The following is a 22,248-nucleotide window of genomic DNA, read 5'->3' as shown; positions in this document are numbered from 1 at the left end:
TTTGCTAATTTTGCCTGAACTGTGCTTCATTTCCAACTCAGAGCCTCTGTTGCCCCAGTTTTTCCACAGGTCAAACTTTGTTTGGGGTTGGGACATTCCCTGCTGGTCTGCCATCCAGCTGGCTGCTGATTTGTGGCTAAGAGCTTCTCTCTTTCCTATGCTGGGCTATATTTCCCCTTTACTTCAAAGAGACAGAGCTTTAACTGAAGATCCTCCATGATATCTTGAATTGAGAACTTATTTCCCTCTTTTGTTGGTGTACTTGGATTGAGACTTCTGTAATGTCGGAAGGGCTATGGGATATGCCACCATCTTGGCTCTGCCGTAAAAGTCCTTGTATGACTCTCTTAAGCCATTGCAAACATACTTGCTCCATCTTTTCATTCATAAATATTAATATAAGCTTCTCATGTCATCTCTGTAGTTTTTCTTTCCTTATTTATTTAACCTCTCAAAAATCATTTCTCCCTTTTTATTCCTGAAACCAAATGACTTGGTTAGGATTATCGAATTGTGTAATAAAGTTCTTTGAGGTATTCTGTATGTTGAGGGGCCTCACCAGAATGTTACTTTTTTCCAGCTCCTGACATTAAGAGGTGCTGTACTAGAAGATGCCATCCCTTCAACTGCAAAGCATGGTACAGCTAGAGGACTACCCTTGAAAGAAGTGCTGGAGCATGTGATTCCTGAGCTCAACGTTCAGTGTCTGAGATTGGCCTTTAACACCCCCAAAGTCACAGAGCAGCTCATGAAGCTTGATGAGCAAGGGGTAAGTGAAATTCTGGAAGTCAATTCTTTTAATATTACTAGAAATCATTTGTTATTATTAATATATTTAAGGTGTGTTATTCCTTCTTGGCAACAAGGATGGAACTGATTAATACCATACAGAGGTCATAGTTGATATCCTGTACCTCGGAGAATGGTATTACTTGAACATAAAGTTTCCTAGGATTATCCAGTGAATATGGAAATTAGGAAAGCCAGAAGCTTGAACTCTATGGAAACTCTCACATATGGTGAGAATTTGTAGTCAGAAAAGAGAATTCTGCTAGGCCAAATGCTTAGGAATAATTTCAGTTTTCCACTTAAAAAGGCAGATCTAGAAGTTGATTGGAACTTGAAGTAAAGACAAAGACTTTTAAGTTAGTCCTAGTCTTAACCCATGAGAAGGGTGAGAATCATCATGACTGGAATTAGAGGTCACTCAGATTTTTGTATTCTTTGATCTTTTTTTTGTTTTTGTTTTTGTTTGCTTTTGCAAGGCAAATGGGGTTAAGTGGCTTGCCCAAGGCCACACAGCTAGATCATTATTAAGTGTCTGAGGCTGGATTTGAACTCAGGTCCTCCTGATTCCAGGGCCGGTACTCTGTCTACCACATCACCCTAGCCTCCCCTTGTGTTTTCTTTATAATTTCACTATCAGATACTGTTAAGTCCATTGTAATTGAGTCAGCCTGCATGGTATTTCTTTCTCCTTAGGAAACTAAAGGGAAATAGTGCTTAAATGGTGGCAGTATTACTAGATCAGGAATCAAAGGACTTGGATTTGACTTTCTTCTTTGTGACTGGCCGAATAAGTAAGCCTATCTGAAAAGTTGTTTCCTCACGTTCCTCTTTAAAGTGAATTAGCTCAGAAGCCTATTCCACTTCTAAGTCCAGTGATCCCCTGGTTTTGTACATATCCAAGTTTTTAATTTCTGACTTATATGATTCAAACTCACTTTCAGCAAAAGAGAAACAAAGTCCTACCTCCATTTTAGATTCATCTTTTGACAGACCTGTTAGACAGTGAGGAAAACATCAGGTAGCCTGGTATGGGATTTGACTATGAGTGCCATTCTCCTTCTGCTAGGGATATTTATTTTTTGAGAATTATTGCTGTTTCTAGACAATCTGGTGCCTGTTAGAATTTAGAGAATTATTTTGAATGAAAATTCTTCATTGCAGACAGCATTGAAAGTTACTGTGAGTTACTCTTGGGCTGGTAGGTACTTAATATATGCTTGTTGATTGAATCATTGTTGCGCAATTGTTTGTTTCTCCATGGGCATTCCTAATGAGAATATCAACTCCTTTATGCCACAAAATTGATATAATTTCTTCAACTATGGAGAACATTGTTAACAGTCCAAGATAAGTTCATCCAGTTTGTGATGGGTAATGGCAGTTAGAGTTAATTAACATAGATAAAATATACTTCATTATTACATTCAATCTCGAATCATATGAAATGTAGGTACTCCCTCCACAGGTTGTTATTACAACCTATCCATATCCTCTCTTCTCTTCCTTTAAATTTAAATAAGTCCTCCCAACTTGCTTGTGGATTTAGTCTTGATCTCTTGTTCTTATGTTGTTTCCAGGACAGCACATGTGCTCCCAATTTGTTGTTACTTGTTTTGATTAGCTATCTCCATTTCTGCTAATACTGCTCCTGGCTGATATATTTTATACTGCTTTTGCATGTGATTCATCATTCCTAATATATTGCAGCCTATCTACCTACACACCCTGTTATGCATCTTTCTATTGTACTTTGACTGACCTATATTTTTGATTTCTTAGGGACTCTTCTATTATTCACCACCCAAATGACATTACTAGAAGAATATTGGATTTCCTTTTCAGGAGAAGCTTGAAGTCATTTTGAGTGCTACATTGTTTTTTTTCTTTAGCATAATATACACCATTTTTCCTCCTATTCAGTTGAGAGTCCAGTTCATTGCCAATTTTTGTCATCACTCTAAGATATATCTACTGGTGGAATAGCTCAATAGACTGTCTTTTAGCATATCATGGTCTGGACAATGGACATTCTTTTTTTTTCTTGTTTTCTCCCATGTGGCTTGTAGGTTAAACTCTTTTGAGAGATAATGGATTTTATTTAGTAGACCCTGCAGAGATTCATGGCTTAATAAAGGCAGCACAATGCAATCTACTAATGAGAACTTTTTTAGAACCTTATTGCCATCAATAAGGCTTTCCTGTTTCATTTGAACTCTTATGCTAGATAGTTCTTATGAGAGTGGCAAACACAAGTGACAGCCATATATTTCTGTGACTTATGCCTTGTTTGATATTAATAACTTAAGCCTCATCGTACAACACTTTCTCTTTTGTTGATCAGACTTCTATATATGTAGAAGACCTATGGTGGGGGAGACATTAAAGCAGCATTTCCTTGAACTGGATCTGATTTTTTCTTTTTTAATAATTAGCAAACACAGCAAGATCTCAACTCTGCTCTTCTCAGTCAATTATGTGATGATAGATTTGAGAATATTATTTGTAAGTGCCTGACTCCAACTTTCCCACATTTTCATCAGTGATGTCCTTGACAGATTCTTCATTGTAAGGGAATAACTGGGTCTAGCTTACCTGACATTTGCTATCTTTGTGAGCTTAGGCTAGTCACCTAACATCCCTGGGCCTACAATAAAAGGTGATTAAAATAATTTACATCTGATATCCTTTAGATGTCAGCTCTAGATCTAGAATATTAAATACTTGAAGAGATGACAAAGTAAGGCGTATGAATGTCTATTAGTATCTTTGATGGTTTTTCTGATGATTTGGTGTTTTTGCTCTCTTTTAGATAACTTAAATATTGAAATCCCTCAATGCCTTCAAAAATATGTTACCTCTAACATGGATTTTCAATGGGTATACAAATTCATTTAGCTGCTTTATTACCATATCACTTTCTCTTGCAACACATTAGAATACAAATGTGATATTGCCACTGCTATAAATTTTTGATGTCTCAATCCATTTTTAGGGGTCCATTTGCTCTTCCAGTTTTCAGTCTCAAATGTTTCTGGGATAATTAGGATCCATTGAGTCTTTCAACAAGTCCTTTTGGTAAAATTTATTTTTCACTTAACGACTCTTATTGTTTCATGAAGTGGTACTACTCATAACCTTGTCAGATTCTTCTCCATACAGTCTATAAATTCAATTATATTCTAATCCCTAACCAAGATAGTACATGCTTGCTAGTTAAAGTTGGGGGCTTCTTATTTGGATGACTGCTTTACATTAAATGTTAGATTAAGGTATGGTGATAATTCATGCTATTTTCTATTCTTTTAACAATTTTACATTTTTCTGTGATAGTTGGTACTTTTTATTTCCAGTAGCCCTCATGCAGAAAGGATTCATATTATAGTTTTGATATATCTTTTAGTATACAATTGTTTGACCTCTTTGCTTTTGCAATCCAGTCATGTATTCCAACCACATTTTCACCACCTTCCACATTTTCACCACCTTCCTAATATGTTTATTTTTTAAGAAAAGTCCTTGAGTAATTTTATCTGTTTGTAAGTATAGCAACATATATATGCAATTGTAATTTTTAAAGTTTAAGTTAACCAAGATTTCTCTAGAAATTTTTTGGCCTTATAGCCTTTGCAACACTTCTTTCCAAATGACCTCAAATTATATTCATTGTAGTCCTTTTTCAAATGCTCACAATAAGTACCATTTTAATTGAGATAATATTACTTGGGGCGGCTAGGTGGAGCAGTGGATAGAGCACCAGCCCTGGAGTCAGAAGTACCTGAGTTCAAATCTGGCCTCAGACACTTAATAATGACCTAGCTGTGTGGCCTTGGGCAGGCCACTTAACCCCATTGCCTATCAAAAAAAAAAAGATAATATTACTGACCTCTGCATCTTTTCCTATTTTTTTCACCCATTCACTGTAGAAGAGGACATGTAGTACTAATGACTATATTGCATTCATCTTTGTTTCAGAGATTAACATGGCCAAAGAATTTACCACCTAGCAGTAAACTTGCTATTCTTAGCTTAGTGAGCTTTTCTGCACTTAGTTAGGCAAGACCTTAGAAAGTAGATACAGTCTAATACTTCTACTTGAAAGCATTACAACATAGGAATTGAAGAGGTAGGGATTTAACACTGTGGTCTTCTGGCATAGCTTTGTAAAATCCAGTCATTTGTTTACCGGAACAAAACTGTGGAATACTATTTTATGGAAAATAGGTAAATTATATTTGATAAATAATGCCAATGTCTAAATTAAGCCAATAATTCCATCTAGTAGATACATTTTTCTTGGAATGTAAGGGATTTTTATTTTTACTTGTTAAGCTTTCTATGGTGCAATTTGTAACTGGTTGCATTAAAAACTCATCTACATTTAATTGAATAATCAGTAGGGGATTAATCTTAAATCATTTGTAGTTTAAAATCATCAAAAAAAATTAAATCCTTGACACCATTCTACCTCCTTTGGCATTCTTATTTTTAAATCTAGTTATAGTAATTTTTGGTTATATTGTGTGTAGAGGAAAAAAGAATAGCAACATTTTTTAGAACCTCAATTGCTGATACTTTTAACAAAAGAAAAAAATCTGTTCATTATTGAATACTATTTCATGATAATTGGATACTTGAACATACTAATCCAATTTCTTTTCTGCATAATCGTATTAAATATACTGTCACAATAAAATATAGTCAATGTAATACATGGAATGCAACAGGTGTTTAATAAATATTTCCTGAAATATTATTAGACAACTTATGAAAATAACTCTTAAGTTTTAGTGGATCAGCAATATAAAATGGTATTCCAAAAATTAATTTACTCTTTGACTTCACTATTAGAAACATTATATCCCAAACCACAATAATATCACTCCACTTTTATTGTTGTTCAGTTAAGTTTAGTCACATCTGAGACATCATGACCCTATTTGGAAAGATACTGGAGTAATTTGCCATTTCCTTCTCTAGCTTATTTCACTGATGAGGAAACTAAGGCAAGTAGAGTGCTTCCCATAGGATCACCCCATTAGCAAGTGTCTGAGGCCAGATTTAAATTCCATAAGATGAATCTTTCTGATTCCAAGTTTAACATTCCTGTCTATTGTACCACATAGCTGCACATTCTGCTTAGACCATTTCAACTTATTGTGTCCATTAAGTACCTTCTTCTTTCCAAGAAATTGTGCTACTTACATAGAATCCAAAAACAAAATCAGAATGATTCCTGCCTTCAGGTATTTTATATTCTATTGAATGGATCTCAGTTTCTCATCTCAGTTTATTATATTAAGTTCTAAGCACTACATATTGAAATCTAAGCAATACATACTGAAAAACTGCAGCACAGTCTAAGGAAGAGTGATCAAGATGTTATAGAGACTTGAAATCTTGCCATATGAAGATCATGCCCATGTTTAGTTGGGCGAAAAGAGGATATTATTGTTGTACTCAAATCTTTAGAGACTCCTTATCTCCAGAGTCAAATATAAAATCCTTTGTTTGGCATTCAAAATTCTTTATAACTTGGCACCCTCCTTTCATTATAGTCTTCATTTTTCCTATCTCTTTGCTCCAATGACACTAGCCTCCTTGCCATTTAAAAACTTTTAACATTAGATGACAAGACAATCACCAACTGCATGGTTTCAGAATAAATAAGTCCCATGGCATCAAAGCTGTTCTCTTGGCCCTCCTGTTCCAGGCTGGTCATTAATGAAACAGAAGGAAACCAGAATTCCACAGCAGCAATACACTAATCTGGATGTCCTGAATCAGGGATAGAAAGGTTTTATGGTATAGAGAAATATGGAAATTTATCTATTTTGACTAGTATTGTCTCCCAGTAAGAGAGCAGCCAAAGCATTTAGCATCATTTTCTTACTATCAAGTCATGATAAGGGAAGGATTCAGTTATAGATTAGGGAAAAAGGAGAGGAAAGCAAAGACCTGCCTTTTAAGGTTAATAGAGAGGGAAAATATACATATCTTTGAGGAGATGAAGCATCTTTCTGGGCTCAAGTTATTGTGAGTTCCCTAGTTGTTTCAGTTACTTGTTTCAGTTTTCTGGAATAGCTGTGTTTCAGAGTAAAATGGAAAAAGATTATGCTTCACTGGTAAGTGATGCAAAGTTTTCCATGGGTGCATCCTTTGCTATCCTGGCATCCTTCATCATTTTCCTCAACTTCTGCCTTGTTTCATATTATCTCCCATCATTCAGAGTGTATTTTGCCTAATTGGGCTACTTTCTATAGGGGATAATCAGAGGTACTTCTTAAGTCCTTCCCCTGTGGAGGTCAAGTATCCTGAATTTACATAGTTGTGTGTGTCAGATCCCTTTCACATACAAGGGCAGGGACTCTTTTTCATTTTGTCTTTGCCACTTCACGTTTTAAGTCAGGATCAAGCAGATTCTTAATAAATACTTTGTTGTTGCAACTTTTTTCTTCTCTTCTGCCTCCTAAAATTCTTCTTAATCTTCAGTTTGAGTAATGTCTCTTCTAAAAGCCTTTCCTCTTTCTCCTTAGCTCACAATATTCCCTTTTTTCCTATATTATGTCAGGCATTTTTTTCCTTACTGTATCTCTCTCCCTATCATAATCTGCCTTATGTTATTAGTTGTTTGGGGGCGTATTTTGTCTTCCTTGGTAGACCATAATGTCCTTGAGGGTTAGTCTTCAGCATTTTTCAGTTTTGTATTCCTGGTACCTGTATACATGTTTTGGATAAAGAAGATATTGAGCAGACATTTGTTGAATTGAAAGAAAGCATGCAGTTTATGGTAGGAAAACCTATGGGAAGCACCAAGCAGTTATAGACTGAGGGTTATGTGATAATATGTGTGAAAAATTTAGATGGAAAGAGGGCCTACCTAAAATGAATGAGTATTAATAAGAAAGAAGGGGTCTTAAGGGAAACAGGGATAGTGACTGCTTTTAAAATCCAGTAAATTTCATTTAACTTTTATTTTCTCAATAAAATACACATAAACTTAAATTGATAAATATTTAAAGTAGAATTTATTAAACCTCTATTTATTATGAAATCTCAGTATAGACAATTATTTCTACCAAATGGAGTATATAGAAAAATTTGTCAGAATACAAAAGAAGTTTTTTAATCTCTAAGGTCATATTAAATGATAATGCTGTCCTTAGAATATGAAAATAAAACTCTCTGAATTGCTTTACTAAGTTATCCTCATTTAGCACTGAGGATTCTTTTGCCAATGGAATTGAAGTTTCAGAATTCCTATTAATTTGGAAGGTCTAGAAGTAAAGTGTAAAGGGTTATACTTTGTTGTTCAAGAGAGTAGAAGTCAGTCCATACCAATATACTAAATAATATCAATAATGTCAGAGACTTTTTCAAGTATTAAGGTATACACAGTGGAAGAGTTTTATGGTCTTTTCAGAAGAGGACTTGTTTCTAACAGTTAAAAAGTGGAAACACATGATTGGTTTCTCCTATTTTTTGCCTACCAATAAAGTATTAGGTGTATATTCATAAAAGTTGCCTTTGGTTATAAATTATGGATCCTGTTGTTTGGATTTTTCTAAATTTTAAATCTGTATTTTCAACTTTTACTTAGTATTGAAGTATTGTGTTTTGTTTTAATTGTTAAAATCTTAGAATTTTGAAAAAATAAAAAATTCAGTTTAAAGCAATTACCCTTTATTTTTCCTAAATATGCCTCTTTAAGACTCAACAGGAATCCTATTGTAATATTTGTGTTTAGCATGCCCTATGTGTGCTGATCCTTAATCATATCCTTTCTTAGCTTCTGAATCATTTCTAATTTGAAGAATCCTGACCCCTTTAATTTATATTTAACAGGCATCTTCATTTTCTTGATTATTTTATATAGATTACAAGTGGAATTGAAAGGTATCTTAGAAATAATTCATTTATAGATTTAGAACTGAAAACCTGAGGGGACCATCTGTCCAATCCTTTCCTTTTACTGATAACAAAATTTGGTCTCTTGAATTATGACTTGCCCAAGAATACACAGGCATTAAAGAGTCTGGTTGTGATTAGAACTTAAGCCCCCCCCCCCCCCCAACTCTCAGTACAGGGCTTTTAAGTTATACCCCCTGATTTTTAAAAAAATAGGCATATTTTGTTTTTTCTATTATATGGAAAAAGTTATTTTATTTCAGTATGGTGCTTTTAAACTGTACCCCAGATTTTTTAAAACAATATTTCATTTCCCCCAATTATATGTAGAAACAATTTTTAACATTCCCTTAATACAATTTTTGAGTTCCATATTCTTTCCCTTTCTCCTCCCTAAGTAGTTAAACAATTTGAGTAACATATTGTGTTATGTCTTTTCTTCTTTTTTTTGTTTTTGGAGCAAGCCTGTAATTCAGAGACAGAGGAAACTGCTGGGAGGTGGGGGTGGAGGGGAGGAGGAAGAACTTTATTCTATTAGTATTGTATAATATATAAACTTGGAGAACTTCCTGGGACCCCTGAGGATGTTAATTGACTTCCCCAAGATCATATATTTAATATTTGTAAAAGTAGAACTTGATGCTGACTCTCTCCATTCACTGCCATGTTACCTTTTCATTATCTTGTTTCAGATATGCTCCCTTGATAGCACATAATATTTTTCTAGCCGTTTTCTGGGAATAATCATTGTTGATTTCTTAGTCCCTTTCAGTTACTCCTTCAGAGTCCATTTGAATGCATCCTACATCCTAAAGTTTTGTTAGGCATCATGGTGAGCACATCATATATATATATATATTTGACTCTCACGATATCTGTTTTTGGAAAGCTTTGATTTTTAATCCTGCTAATTCCTTTATAATCTTATACAATTTACTACAGCCTGATCTCAAGATTCAGCTTAACACTGTGTATGTTAGAGGTATACTTTAGGAAATTTTGATATGATTCTTTTATTTTCCACTTAAATATGAAATTTAAAAGAAGATTTATTAAATCAACCTGAATTTGGAATGTTTCCTTTGAGTCATGCCAAAGATTGAAAAAAATGTATTTTTAAAAATATTATTTATAGACAAATATATCAGATTTCTTCTTTTCCAAAGTCCCTCTCTTGCTCAAATATATCTTCTACTAAAATAATTTTTCTAGGTGTTCCTGCTCAGAATAAATTGCCCAATAGGTATATTTTTCCTCATAACACTGAAATTGTTCAAGTTACCTTGTCACTTTCTTTGCAAGGTAATTCATATACAGGAATTAGTTAAGCAAGCTGTCATTCATCAGAGAAGCAAAGCAACATGAAATGCTATTATTAAAATACTAGAATTTGTTTTATTTTACTTTCACTTAAGTATATGTATGTTTTTAAAATTGAATGAAATAGAAAAATTTCTTCAAATATAAAAAAAAAATCAAATAGAGAGGCCCTGAGTCAGTCAACAGTCATCAAACACTTACTGTGTGCCAGTGTGCGAGAGAGTGCTATGTTCTGGATATTGTTAAGGAAACTCAAGCAGAGCTGCTCATAAGAATTCCATGTCTCTGAAATTGACATCTCCATTGCATCATTTTATTGTTCTCATGGAGAGACTTTTTAGCAGGGACCCAACCCCTCTGTCAGCTGTGCTAGTTCACCATGGCACTGAGACAGGAGAAGCAACCTTCTATTTTTCTGAGTCTTGTGTCTTTTCTCTATCAGGAAGCTACATCAATGGTTAGTTAAGGTTTGAGAATGGTTTCTATTCCTTTTAAGGGAAATGAAATCCACCTGCATAGGGTAGGGCTCTGTAGAACTGGCTGATTCATAGGGTATTGTTTTGTTATGAATGTATGCCATTCCATCTCCCATTTCTGTGTGTCAATGTATGAATCCCCCATGCCTGGCATGTACTTCCCTTACCTTTACACATGGGACTTCTAGCTAATTTCAAGACTCAGCTCACCCCTCTTTCAAAAAGCCTTTTCCTTAATTTCTCCTGGCTGAGAGTATTTTCATTACCCCTGCCCCAGATCATTGTATATTTATTTTATTTGTGACCTGCATGTACTGTTCCCTTGTTGTGAAATTGAAATTCTTTCAGAACAAGAATTAATAGCATTTGTGTATTTATAGCCATGTAGTAAGTGTTTGACAATTGATTGATTGATTCAAAGATATTTTTCAGCCAATTGAATAAAGGTGCTTTGATGGTTTCATAACCTGGAGAATATTTTATGATAAGCAGCAGAATTAATGTTGTCTTTATAGTTAGTTTTCAATAAGTTGTGTGATTGAAGATATTGGCTACTGCCTGTGTCTTTTTTATATGCATGCATATAAAAAAGGCACAGCACAGACACACACACACACACACACATAAATCAAAGATATCTTGATGTGTGTGTAGCTCATTGTCATAAATAATTGATAGTATTTTTTTTTTTTGCAAGGCAAATGGGGTTAAGTGGCTTGCCCAAGGCCACACAGCTAGGTAAATTAGTGTCTGAGGCCAGACTTGAACTCAGGACCGATGTTCTATCCACTGTACCACCCAGCCTCCCTGATAGAATTTTTAAAAGTAGATTTGTAGACTCTAGAATGTTGTAGGGCCTCGCTATCATTTTTTTCCATTTATAATTCAATTTTTTTTTTTCTTACTTCCCTTCTTTTTGCTATCTTGAAAAAAATTTCTTTTTAGTTTTTCAAAACATTGTGACCTCTTCTGGAGGTATGTATGCCATGGTCTTGTTCTTAACTTTAGTCTTAAACTGGTTATGTGCCTTGTTTTCTCTGTCTTCTCCACTTTTCAAGAGCAAGTATTTACTGGTACAGGAAGGTTTTGAGCCTCTTTGGGTTTCTTATTGTAGTTATTTTTTACTTGGAGGTCTTTTGTTGCTTTCTTGCCTTAATCCCCTTTTTCCCTATTTTTTTTAGATTTTTTTTTTCAAGGCTATGGGGTTAAATGGCTTGCCCAAGGCCACACAGCTAGGTAATTATTAAGTGTCTGAGGCCATATTTGAACTCAGGAACTCCTGACTCCAAGGCCACTGCTCTATCTACTGTGCCACCTAGCCCCCCCCCCCCCTTTTCTTTTGATTTTAACCTTGGTCCAATGAAATGGTAACCCTCCTATAAGATAACTAGTTTAAAAGGATCCCCAAGTCAGTAATTATGTGAGTAAGTATATTAATAATAGTCACTTTCTGTTTAAGACATAAACAGTATTTTTTTTGTGATAGTGGTCAGTATTTGTCACACCTATTGCTTTCTGATTCTCCTTATGAAGAAGGTATTCATAATTCTGAATAAGTAAGTGGCCAAGGGATTGTAATGAATGGTTTTCAAAAGAATATTTGCTGTTTATAAGTGATCATATGAAAATACTCTCTAAACTATAAAACATATGAAAATGCAGATAAAAATATGGAATTTCACCTCTATGAATGTTAATAAAGAAGACATCTAATTTACAGATTTAGTAGTTTAGCATCAGATACTTTATAGAGCTATGAAAAAAGATGTAAAAAGGAATGGTGATTCCAGAACTCAAATTATGTTATAGAATCTTTAAAATTTTGTGCTGCTTAATAAAAAACAGAGAAGTAGGTCAGTGAAACATACTAGATATACAAAAATAAGCTGAACTTAATGACCTAGTATTCAATAAACTGATGAATATTAACTACTTGAGGAAGATATATTTGAACTAATTTTCAATCATAGAATATAACCAGTGCTAAGATATGGAAGTAGAAAATGGAGTTCTGTTTTTGAGGGAGCTTCAGCCTGTTTGGCTAAATCTTGGAATTTAAGAGTAAGGTGCAATGTACAATGACTTTTTAAATTTTTTGTGGGGTTTTTGTTTGTTTCTTTACAAGGCAATGAGGTTATTAGGTAATAATTATTAAGTGTCTGTGGCTGGATTTGAACTTCATTCTTCCTGACTCCAGGGTTGGTGCTTTATCCATCTAGCTGCCTCAAGGAGTTTATATTTTATCCAAGAAGCAGTAGGAAGCCACTCAATTTTATAGAGCAGGACTGGCATACTCCTGTGCACTTAAGGAAAATACCTTTGGGAGTAGTATAGAAAATGGGCTAAATTGGGGAGAAATAGGAGACTAATTAAGAGACTGTTGTAACAATATAGATGAGAGGTAATGAGACCTTGATCTCAGGTGTAATATGTCAATGAAGAAAAGAGATCAGAAGTAGGAGATGTTATAGAGCAGAAATAACAAGATTTGACAACCAATAAATGTAATGAAGGAGAATAAGGAGTCAAGGATAATGTTATGGTTACAGCCCTGGGAGACCAGAAGAACTATAACAGCTTTTGATATTACTGGGTGTTTGGAAGAGGGGAAAGTTTGGAGAGAAAGAGAATTCTGTTTTGGAAATGTAGGATTTGAGATGCTTATGGGATCCTGATTTGAAGTTTCTAATATGCAAATGATGATATGGGACTAGAGTCTAGGGAATACTGGGTGCATGATATAGAAATCTGAAAATCAATTCCATAGGGTTGTAATTAAACCCATGGGAGCTAATGAGGTCACCAAAAGACAGTGTATCATAATAGAAGAGCCCCAATAAAGTATAAGATCAGATCTTCAGAGAAAGAGGGAAGAAATGCTGAGTCAGATGAGTTGAGGTATGAGGAAGGAATAAAAGCATTATCTCAAGGTATAGAAGCATTTAACAAAAACGTACATGCCCCAGTGGATAAATGATTAAAGAATATGCAAAAAATTTCTGAAAGGAATTGTAAATTATTAACACCCCCCATGAAAGAATACTTCAGGTCCTTTAATAAGAGAAAGACAAATCAAAATAATTTTTAATTTCACCTCATTTCCAACAGATAGGAAACGTTACAGAATTTGGAAATTATGTTATAGGTATTAAGAGAAGATAATACTAGAACTGTGAATTGGTTCTGTGATTTTGAAAAATAATTAGAATTACTCCTCCTTCCTCCTTTCCAAAAGTGACTAATGTATACATTGAATGAATCGGAGAACTTTCTTATATTCCTATATTAAGGAAGTCAGAATTAGAAAGGTGTGTGTATGTATGTATGTATGTGTGTATGTGTGTGTGTGTGTATGTATATATGTATATATATTAATTTCAATACTTCTTTCACTTGTAAACAACTAGAAACTGCATGATCATCACTTGGATAGTGTTTAACTAATTGTGATGTGTGAATTTAACAATGTAATTGTATTTTAAGTAGCAATTATATGAAGAATTCAGAGAAACATGGAGTATCAAATGAAATGAAGAGGACACTAAAACAAAACCAAATAATGGATAATTACATTGATTGCTTTTGACCCCAGAGAACAGTAGAGAAAATATCTTATACCTTCTTCTTTCAAAAGTGGGGGGACTATGGATGTTGAATATTTTATATATATGTGATCAGAAAAGGTTGATTTGTTGATTTTTCTGAACTGTTTATTTTTCTTTTTTAAAACTTTGTATGAAGGAAAACTTAGCTGGGTAGGGAAAGGAGGAGTTATTTTTGAAAATAATGATGTAAAAACAAAAGACTCTAAATAAAAAGTAACAGGTTAAAATTAGATATTTAGATTTTTTAAAATGCTTGTTCTTTGACAAATAATTATTTTATTTAAAAGCTTCTTATGGCATCTGGGATGGTGAAATTATTAGGAATAAATATGTTCTTTCATTTCAAGGATTTTCTTTTTTGAAAAATGGTATTTAATTTTGAAAATCTACCATTTTATGGAGGAAAAACATGCACACAGTCACACAAATACACACATAAATGCCTACCATGATAAAGCTGTTTTGTATTGATGTTAGCTGGAATCTCCACAAAGTGCCAACAGCTATTCTAGTGGTGCATACTTTTGAGGAGGAAAAACACATACACATTATAAGGCTGCTTTGTGTTGATGTTTGCAGGAATCTCCCTGAAGTGCCAGAATCTATTCCAGTGATATGTATTTTTGAGGATTTCAATTTATTTTTCTAGTCATTTCTATAATACATGAAGACACAACAGTTACATTTGAAATTCACAGTCCTAGTAAATAAGATCTGTGCTATCTTAATTGGGTAGAGAGATTGACAAGCAACGTGGAAATGTTCAGGGATAAAAAAAAGACTTACGTTTTCAAAGTTATTCATTTTTTTAGGCATTTTTTCCTTAGGAACTGGTTAAGTACAAATAACAAGTGGAACAAAATGTATCCTATATTTATTTAAATGCTTGGTATTGCCTGTTTTCACAGTTAAGCTATCAGTTGAAAGTGGGGATCATGTATTGTAAATCTGGGCAAAGCACTGAAGAAGAAATGTACAACAATGAGTCAGCAGGTCCAGCTTTTGAAGAATTCCTCCAACTCTTGGGAGAACGAGTTCGTCTCAAGGGATTTGAGAAGTATCGCGCTCAACTTGATACTAAAAGTAAGAGATGTTTGGCTTTCTTAAACAATTTATTACATAATTTTAAAAAACCATATAAAAGAAAAATAAAAGAAAATTGTGAGATGCAGGGCTAAGGAGAGATCAAGTTAGTAACTATTGAACCCTTGCAAATGATTAATTAGAGGAAGTCAAATTTGAAATTGATGTTAAAATTTAAAATTTTCCCTTTAAATGTTTAATAAAAGAAATTAAAAAAAGATTTAAGAGAGGCCTTTATGGACAGATGAAATGGTTTAGCAAAGATATGGAAGCAGGGCAGTGCAGGGCAGTAATACAATTTTACTAGAGTGAGTGTATGTCTGTGTCTGTGTATACACATACATATATGTGTATGTATATATTTATACATATGTATAGAACAAATAATATTAGGAAAGGCTTAAAGTGTGGGAAGGCCTCAAATCATAGAGTGATCAAATGAGTTTGAATTTTACTTTCTAAGCTATACAGAGCTATTAAATGATATTGAACAGAGAAATTGCTTGAAAAAATATGTACTAAGCTTCCCTGTGTTTTTTATAGTGTAGCTAAAATATAATTAAGCAAGCCCTTCCTTCTATGTTTGGCTTATTCATATTTTATTATAGGAGCATACCTGTTGAATTTTCCTCTTAGATTAGGAAGTTCTGACGGTCAGAGGGTCAAGAGTAAAATAGTTGGGGAAGGTAATTTCTTAAAGGCTCAGAAAACCTGAGAGGTCATCTAGTTTAGTTGTTACTTTTTTAAAAAAAATGTTAATATGACCTTGGATGTCCAAAGCAAGACCACAAATTTTACTAATATGCAGTGGACAGCTGCTCATGGATTATAAGTAGAAATGTACTTACAATGATGTCCTTGGTTGAATTTGCAATCTTTAGTATCTCAGTTCTGATATTTGTCCATATATTCAACTTTAATGTTATTTTCTTTTCATTTTCTTTAACTTTTTGAAATTATCATCAAAGAATTAGATATTTTTAAAACAGGAGAGTACTACAGTGTCATTTAGTCTGTCTTACTCCACAAAGAAAATCCCATCTATCACATATTTCATTAACAGTCACATAGCTTCTTCTGGAAAACTTCCATTGAGGGGAAAACTGCTTTCATGCTAGGTAGTAAGTACATTTATGCTTAACAGGAAACTTTTCTGGACACTAAACCTAAATTTACCTCTTTGGTCCACTTTTACCCTCTGTTTTTTACTTTTCCTTTTAAGTTCATGTTGAACAAATCCAATTATTCTTCCATAGATAGCCCTTCATTTATGAAGAAAGCTTCCCTGACTCCCAGACCTAAGTCTCATTTTCCCCAGGTTATGTATACATGCTTAGTTTATCCAATCTGTCCTCATAGAACATGGATGTGGTTTTCCCTCTTCAGCTTGTTTTGCTTCTTCGGGGTCCTCTCTAGCCTGTCACTGTCTTGTAAACTCTTGACATTCGCAACAATATATGGTAATTCTAACAGGGCAGAGTACAGAGGTACTATCACTTCTTTATTCCTTATGCCTCTCAATGTATCCCAAGATCAGATTTCATCACAGTTACTCTGTATAATACCAGTCTTTGTGGACCTAAATAGGTAAGTTTCTTCCCCTCCTCCATCCTCTTCATTTTAATGTCCTTTTGATGAAACTTCTAAAATCTCTCTTAGTATTTTACTAGCCTTGGTTTGGTACATGTTTATCACCTCACCTACAGTTTGTCATTTCTGTCTTTTATTTAATTTAATTTTTTTGATAGATTATTTTTTCCAATTATGTGTTATGAAAACTTTCAACATCCATCCCCTTATATATTTATAAATTTCATAGTTTTCTTCCATCCTTCCCTCAGTGGCAAAGAGTTTGGTAAAAGTTGTTTATGTACATTTATGTTTAACATGTTTCCATATTAGTCATTTTGTATTTGCGGAATCAGGACTAAGGGAAAAGAAGAAAAAAAAGCCAAAACCATGGAGTAGGAAGGAAAAACAGAAGAGAAGTTTTTAAAAAGTAGATATAGTATCCATTCAGATTCTGTAGTTTTCTGGGGTTTTTTTCTTCTGGATATGGATGACATTGCCCAAAATAAATCTTCCAGGGTTGTCTCAGATCTCTGAACATCATAGTTGATCAGCTCTTAATGTTGATGTCAAAATGGGTACAGCATCTAGACGTCGTAAGTCAAGATCAAGAAATACTCTATCTGGATTAAAGCCAAAATGGCACAGTACAGACAGGAATTCCTAGAAACTCTCCCCCAGACCACTCCAAATGCCTTAAAATTATGATTAAACAAATTCTAGAGTGACAGAACTCGCAGAGAGACTGATTGAAGCAATTTTCCAGCCCAAGACAACTTGGAAGGTCCCCTGGAAGGATCTGTTCCACTGGAGTTGGAAAGGGCTGCAGCACAGCCTGGGCTGTGCCACTGAGTGAACCAGTTCCAGCCTTCCACAAAGAGCCTGGGGCAGCAGGGGTGGTTTTTTGTTTTTTAGACCTCTCAACTCAGGGATCTCCAAGGACAACTTGGAAGGTCAATGGGAAAACTCTACTGCACCAGAGTGAACAGAGAGCCCAGGAGAGTTCAGACCAACTCAGGCCTTAGTGCAGCCCTGCCCTGGGTAACTATAGCATCATCCACAGACCAGAGCACAGGCCAGGAGAGCAGAGAGAACTTCTCATTAGACATCGAAGGAATATAAGTCTGGGGGCGCGGGATTCCAAAACCCCTCAAAAATCAGGTCATAGGCTGGGGAGATGAATAAACAACAGAAGAAAAAGAATCTGACCATAGACAATTACTTTGGTCCCATGGAGAATCAAAACACACATACTCAAAAAATGACAAAGTCAAAGTTTATGTTTCCAAAGCCTCTAAGAAAAATAGGAGTTGGGCTCAAGTTGGGGAAGACTTCAAAAAAGATTTTGAAAATCAAGTAAGGGAGGTAGAGAAAAAATTAGGAAGAGAAATGGGAGCAATGCAAGAAAATCAAGAAAACCCAAGTCAGCAGCTTGGTGAGGGAGATACTAAAAAATATTGAAGAAGATAACATGTTACAAACCAGTTTAGGACTGTGACCAAAATGACCAGATGGAATAAAAGAATTCCTTAAAAAGCAGAATTGGCCAGTTGGAAAAGGAGAAAAGAAAGCTCTCTGAAGAAAACAACTCCTTCAAAAGTAGAATGGAGCTAAGGGAAGCTGATGACTTTGTGTATGGAAAACAAGAAGAAAATGTGAAATAGCTCACTGGAAAAACAACTGAGCTGGGAACAGATCCAGAAGAGATAATTTTAAAATTATTGGGCTACCTGAAAGTCATGGCCAGGAAAAGAACCTGGACTTCATTTTTTAAGAAATTCTCCAGGAAAATTGCCCTGATATCCTTGAAGCAAAGGGTAAAATAGAAAATGAGGGAATCTACTGATCACCTCCTAAAAGAATTCCCAAAATAAAAATTCCCAGGAATATTATAGGCAAATTCCAGAACTCCCAAGTCAAAGAGAAAATATAACAAGCAGTCAAAAAAGAAGCAATGCAAATATCATGAAGTTGCAGTCAAGATTATACAGGATTTATCAACTTCTACATTAAGGGTTTTTAGGATTTGGATTATTATAATCTGGAGGGCCAAAGAGCTTGGATTACAACTGAGAATCATCTACCCAGCAAAACTAAACATCCTCTTTCAGGGGAAAAGATGAACATTTAATGAAATTGGGAACTTTCAAATTTTCCTTTTGAAATTATGGGAACTGAACAGAAAGTTTGATCTTCAAGTACAGGACTCAGCATAGAAAGGGTAGACAGAAAGAGCAAATAATGAGAGATTTAATGATGATGATGAACTGTGTGTGTCCCTGCATGGGAAGATGATGCTGATAGCATTCATATGAACCTTCTCATTTATTAGGTCAGTTAGAAGGAGCATATATAGACAAGGCACAGGAGAGAGTTGAATATGAAGGTATAATGTACTATAAAGATGGAGTCAATGGGTGAGAAAGGAATGTACTGGAAGAAAAGGAAAGGAGAGGTAAAATGGGGTAAGAAAAAGCTTTTGCAATAGAGTAAAAGGGAAGAAGGTGAGAGGAAATGAGTGAGTCTTCATTCTCATTGCCAGTGACCTTGAGAGGAAATAAAACACACTCAATAAGATATAGAAATCTATACATATGGTACATTTTTCTTAGAGGAAAATGGAGCAGAAAGGGATAGCAGAATGGGGATGGGGAGGGCAAGGAAGGGGTATGGGTGATAGAAGAGAGGGAATATCATGAGAGAGGGTGGTCAGATATAACACTTTTGGGGAGTGAAAGAGAGTGAATAGAATAAATTGGGGTGAGGAGGAATAGAAAGATGGGAAACAGTTTTCACAGCTTGGGGTTCTAACAAAGGTCTCATTTCTAAATTTTATATAGAGAATTGAATCAAATTTATAAGATTTCATTCCATTCCCCAGTTGATATATTATCAAAAGATATGAGCAGACAGTTTTCAAACAAAGAAATTAAAGCTATATATAATCATAGGTTAAAATGTTCCAAATAATTTTTGATTAGAGAAATGCTAATTAAAACAACTCTAAGGTACCACCTCACACCTGTCAGATTGGTTAAGATGACAAACAGTTAAAGGGATAAATTTTGAAGAGATTATAGGAAGATTGGAACATTAAAGCACTTTTGGTGAAGTTGTGAACTAATCCACCAATTTTGTTGTTTTTGTTTTTTGCTTTTGTTGTTATTTTTGTATTTTGTTTTTATAAGACAATGAGGTTAAGTGACTTGTTCAGGGACACCCAGCTACATCATTACTAAGTGTCTGAGGCTGGATTTGAACTTGGGTCCTCCTGACTCCAGGGCTGATGCTCTATCCACTGTGCCACCTAACTAATCTACCAATTCCGGAGAGCAATATGAAACTATGTCCAAAGAGCAATACCAATACTAATCCTATGTCCAAATGAAATCATAAAAAATGGGAAACATCCCACATGCTCAAAAATATTTAGAGCAGTTCTTTTTGTAGTGGCAAAGAGTTGGAATTTGAGGGGATGCCCTCAATCAGTTGGGGAATGACTCAGTAAGTTATGATATATGAATATTATGGAGTACTATTTTTCTTTAAGAAATCATAAATGTAATAAAAAAATTTAAAAAATATAAAACATAAATGGGGGCAGAATAGAACACCGACCCTGGAGTTAGGAGTACCTGATTTCAAATCCAGCCTCAGACACTTAATCATTACCTACCTGTGTGACCTTGGGCAAGCCACTTAACCCCATTGCCTTGCAAAAACCTAAAAAAACCCCATAAATGGTAGAACTTTAGAGAAGCATGGAAATAATTACATGAACTGATGCTGAGCAAAGGGAACAGAACCAGGAGAACATTATATACATAAACATCTTTGTGTTTTAAACTGGGCAAAATATCCACTTCTCATTCTCAGATACCATCTTCTCAAGTTGTTTATTTCTCAAATCAGTTTTCTCTTCTGTTTCTCTTGACTTCAGTGAGCTGCAGTGAGAAAACAACATTTGCCTCTATAGCCCTTAGCCTTTTGTTCATGATTTTGCAATCTTTGGCAAAGTCTAGTTTTCTTCTACCAGTATCAGATATGGCCATGTTTGTCTCCAGACATGGGTTGAAGTCATCGGTTGTTTATCTCATCTCTGCTTCAATAAGAATCATTCTTACAATTGTGTTTCTCAACTTGCCTAGTAAATGTATTGATTCAAAAATGGGGGCAATGAAGTCATTTTTTCAGCTGTGTTGCTCTGCAAAGCAAATGTACATAGTTTTACCAAAAAAAAAAAAGGATTGAAGAAAAACGAATGAATGAAGATAAGATAAATAGATTCTTCTTCAGATCTGGTATATTCACTGCTACTGTCCATCCTCTTGCAGTTTGTTTTTCAGTCTAATTTTAAAAATCTTTGACTTAAAAGCCTTTGACCTGCCTTTCTTTAAATGGATCTTTGGGAGACCCCTTCTGCATTGCAGTCAAGAGTTATCTCACAGCTTACTGTACAGGAAATTAAATAAGGATTTGAGTCATGAAAACAGAAAAGCATTCATAAACTCCACTGTAGGAAAGAATTTCCTGTTGCCATGGTTCTGTTTCCGACTTGCTAACCACATGCAAGAGAGTCTATTAAAAAACAAAAATAGTCTAGTGTCTTCACTATGAATGTAAGGTTTCATTTGTGCTCTATTTGTAAGTGGTAAAGAATTATAAATTCTTATGCCTAAGAATGTCTTATTATTTATGTATGTTATAATATTTGTTCTATCATAATCACTGTCATATTTTCCTAGTTTTCCCTTATTGATGCAAGATCATCCTTATGATAGGAATGCCTTGTAAGCATATTAAGAACTATCAAGAAAAAGCAGCATAAATGCTTATTGTCTAAATAAATGCACTGGTACATATGTATTTGCATGCATCCATATTTATTCATATAGACAATTCTGATTATTTAAGATGATTGGAGAATGCAGTTGAATCCACTGAACATTAGCCACTTATATTAAGGGCTAGATATATTTCAGGTATTGAGAATACATGGTCAAAATTGACGTCATCCCAGCCCTCAAGGAGCTTATAGTCTATTATATCTATACAAAATGTAGAGGGAATGAGGGAAGTAGAGAGAGTGAAGTTGGGGGTCAGAATTCATTAAGGATGAAATAGAAATAATGAAGAAAATTAGCAAATCAATCCAGCAAAAATTATTTAGGTGGGCTTACTCTGAATAATGAGACATTCTTTTCACTCTCAAAGAATTTGCATTTTACTTTAACTTAATGGAATACTTGACTTTAAAGAATTTTTTGAAGCAGAGATGAGGAGGGACATGGGGCATCGTTTGTGTTAAAGTGTAGTCAGGATAAAATGCCATATTCTTGGAACAACTTTAATATCAGTTTATTTAGAACAGAATGTTCCTAGGTGGAGGTGCTCTTATTCCCTCCTTTCCCCACTGCCAGATTTCCCCATGGAGGGAGTTTATAGGAATTAAGGTTGTAAAGATAGATATAAACATTATTGTGAAAGTTTGCAGCCTAAGT

General features: G+C 34.5%; 1 protein-coding gene across 14 annotated transcripts in view; it reads left to right on the top strand.

Annotated features, from left to right (window-relative positions):
* The window catches only part of SIPA1L1 (signal induced proliferation associated 1 like 1), a 395,826-nt gene that overhangs the window by 244,456 nt on the left and 129,122 nt on the right, over positions 1 to 22,248 (top strand). For all 14 annotated transcript variants that reach the window (XM_074235822.1, XM_074235817.1, XM_074235823.1 and 11 more), the window contains 2 exons: positions 581 to 769; positions 15,004 to 15,178. In XM_074235822.1, coding sequence (XP_074091923.1) covers positions 581 to 769; positions 15,004 to 15,178 — 364 coding nt within the window. The remainder of the gene's footprint in view (positions 1 to 580; positions 770 to 15,003; positions 15,179 to 22,248) is intronic.

This window comes from Macrotis lagotis, chromosome 4 (assembly GCF_037893015.1).
Source record: "Macrotis lagotis isolate mMagLag1 chromosome 4, bilby.v1.9.chrom.fasta, whole genome shotgun sequence".
In the NCBI taxonomy this organism is placed as follows: Eukaryota; Metazoa; Chordata; class Mammalia; order Peramelemorphia; family Peramelidae; genus Macrotis; species Macrotis lagotis.
Note: the sequence above shows the minus strand (reverse complement) of the source record. Positions and strands in the feature narration are given on the sequence as shown.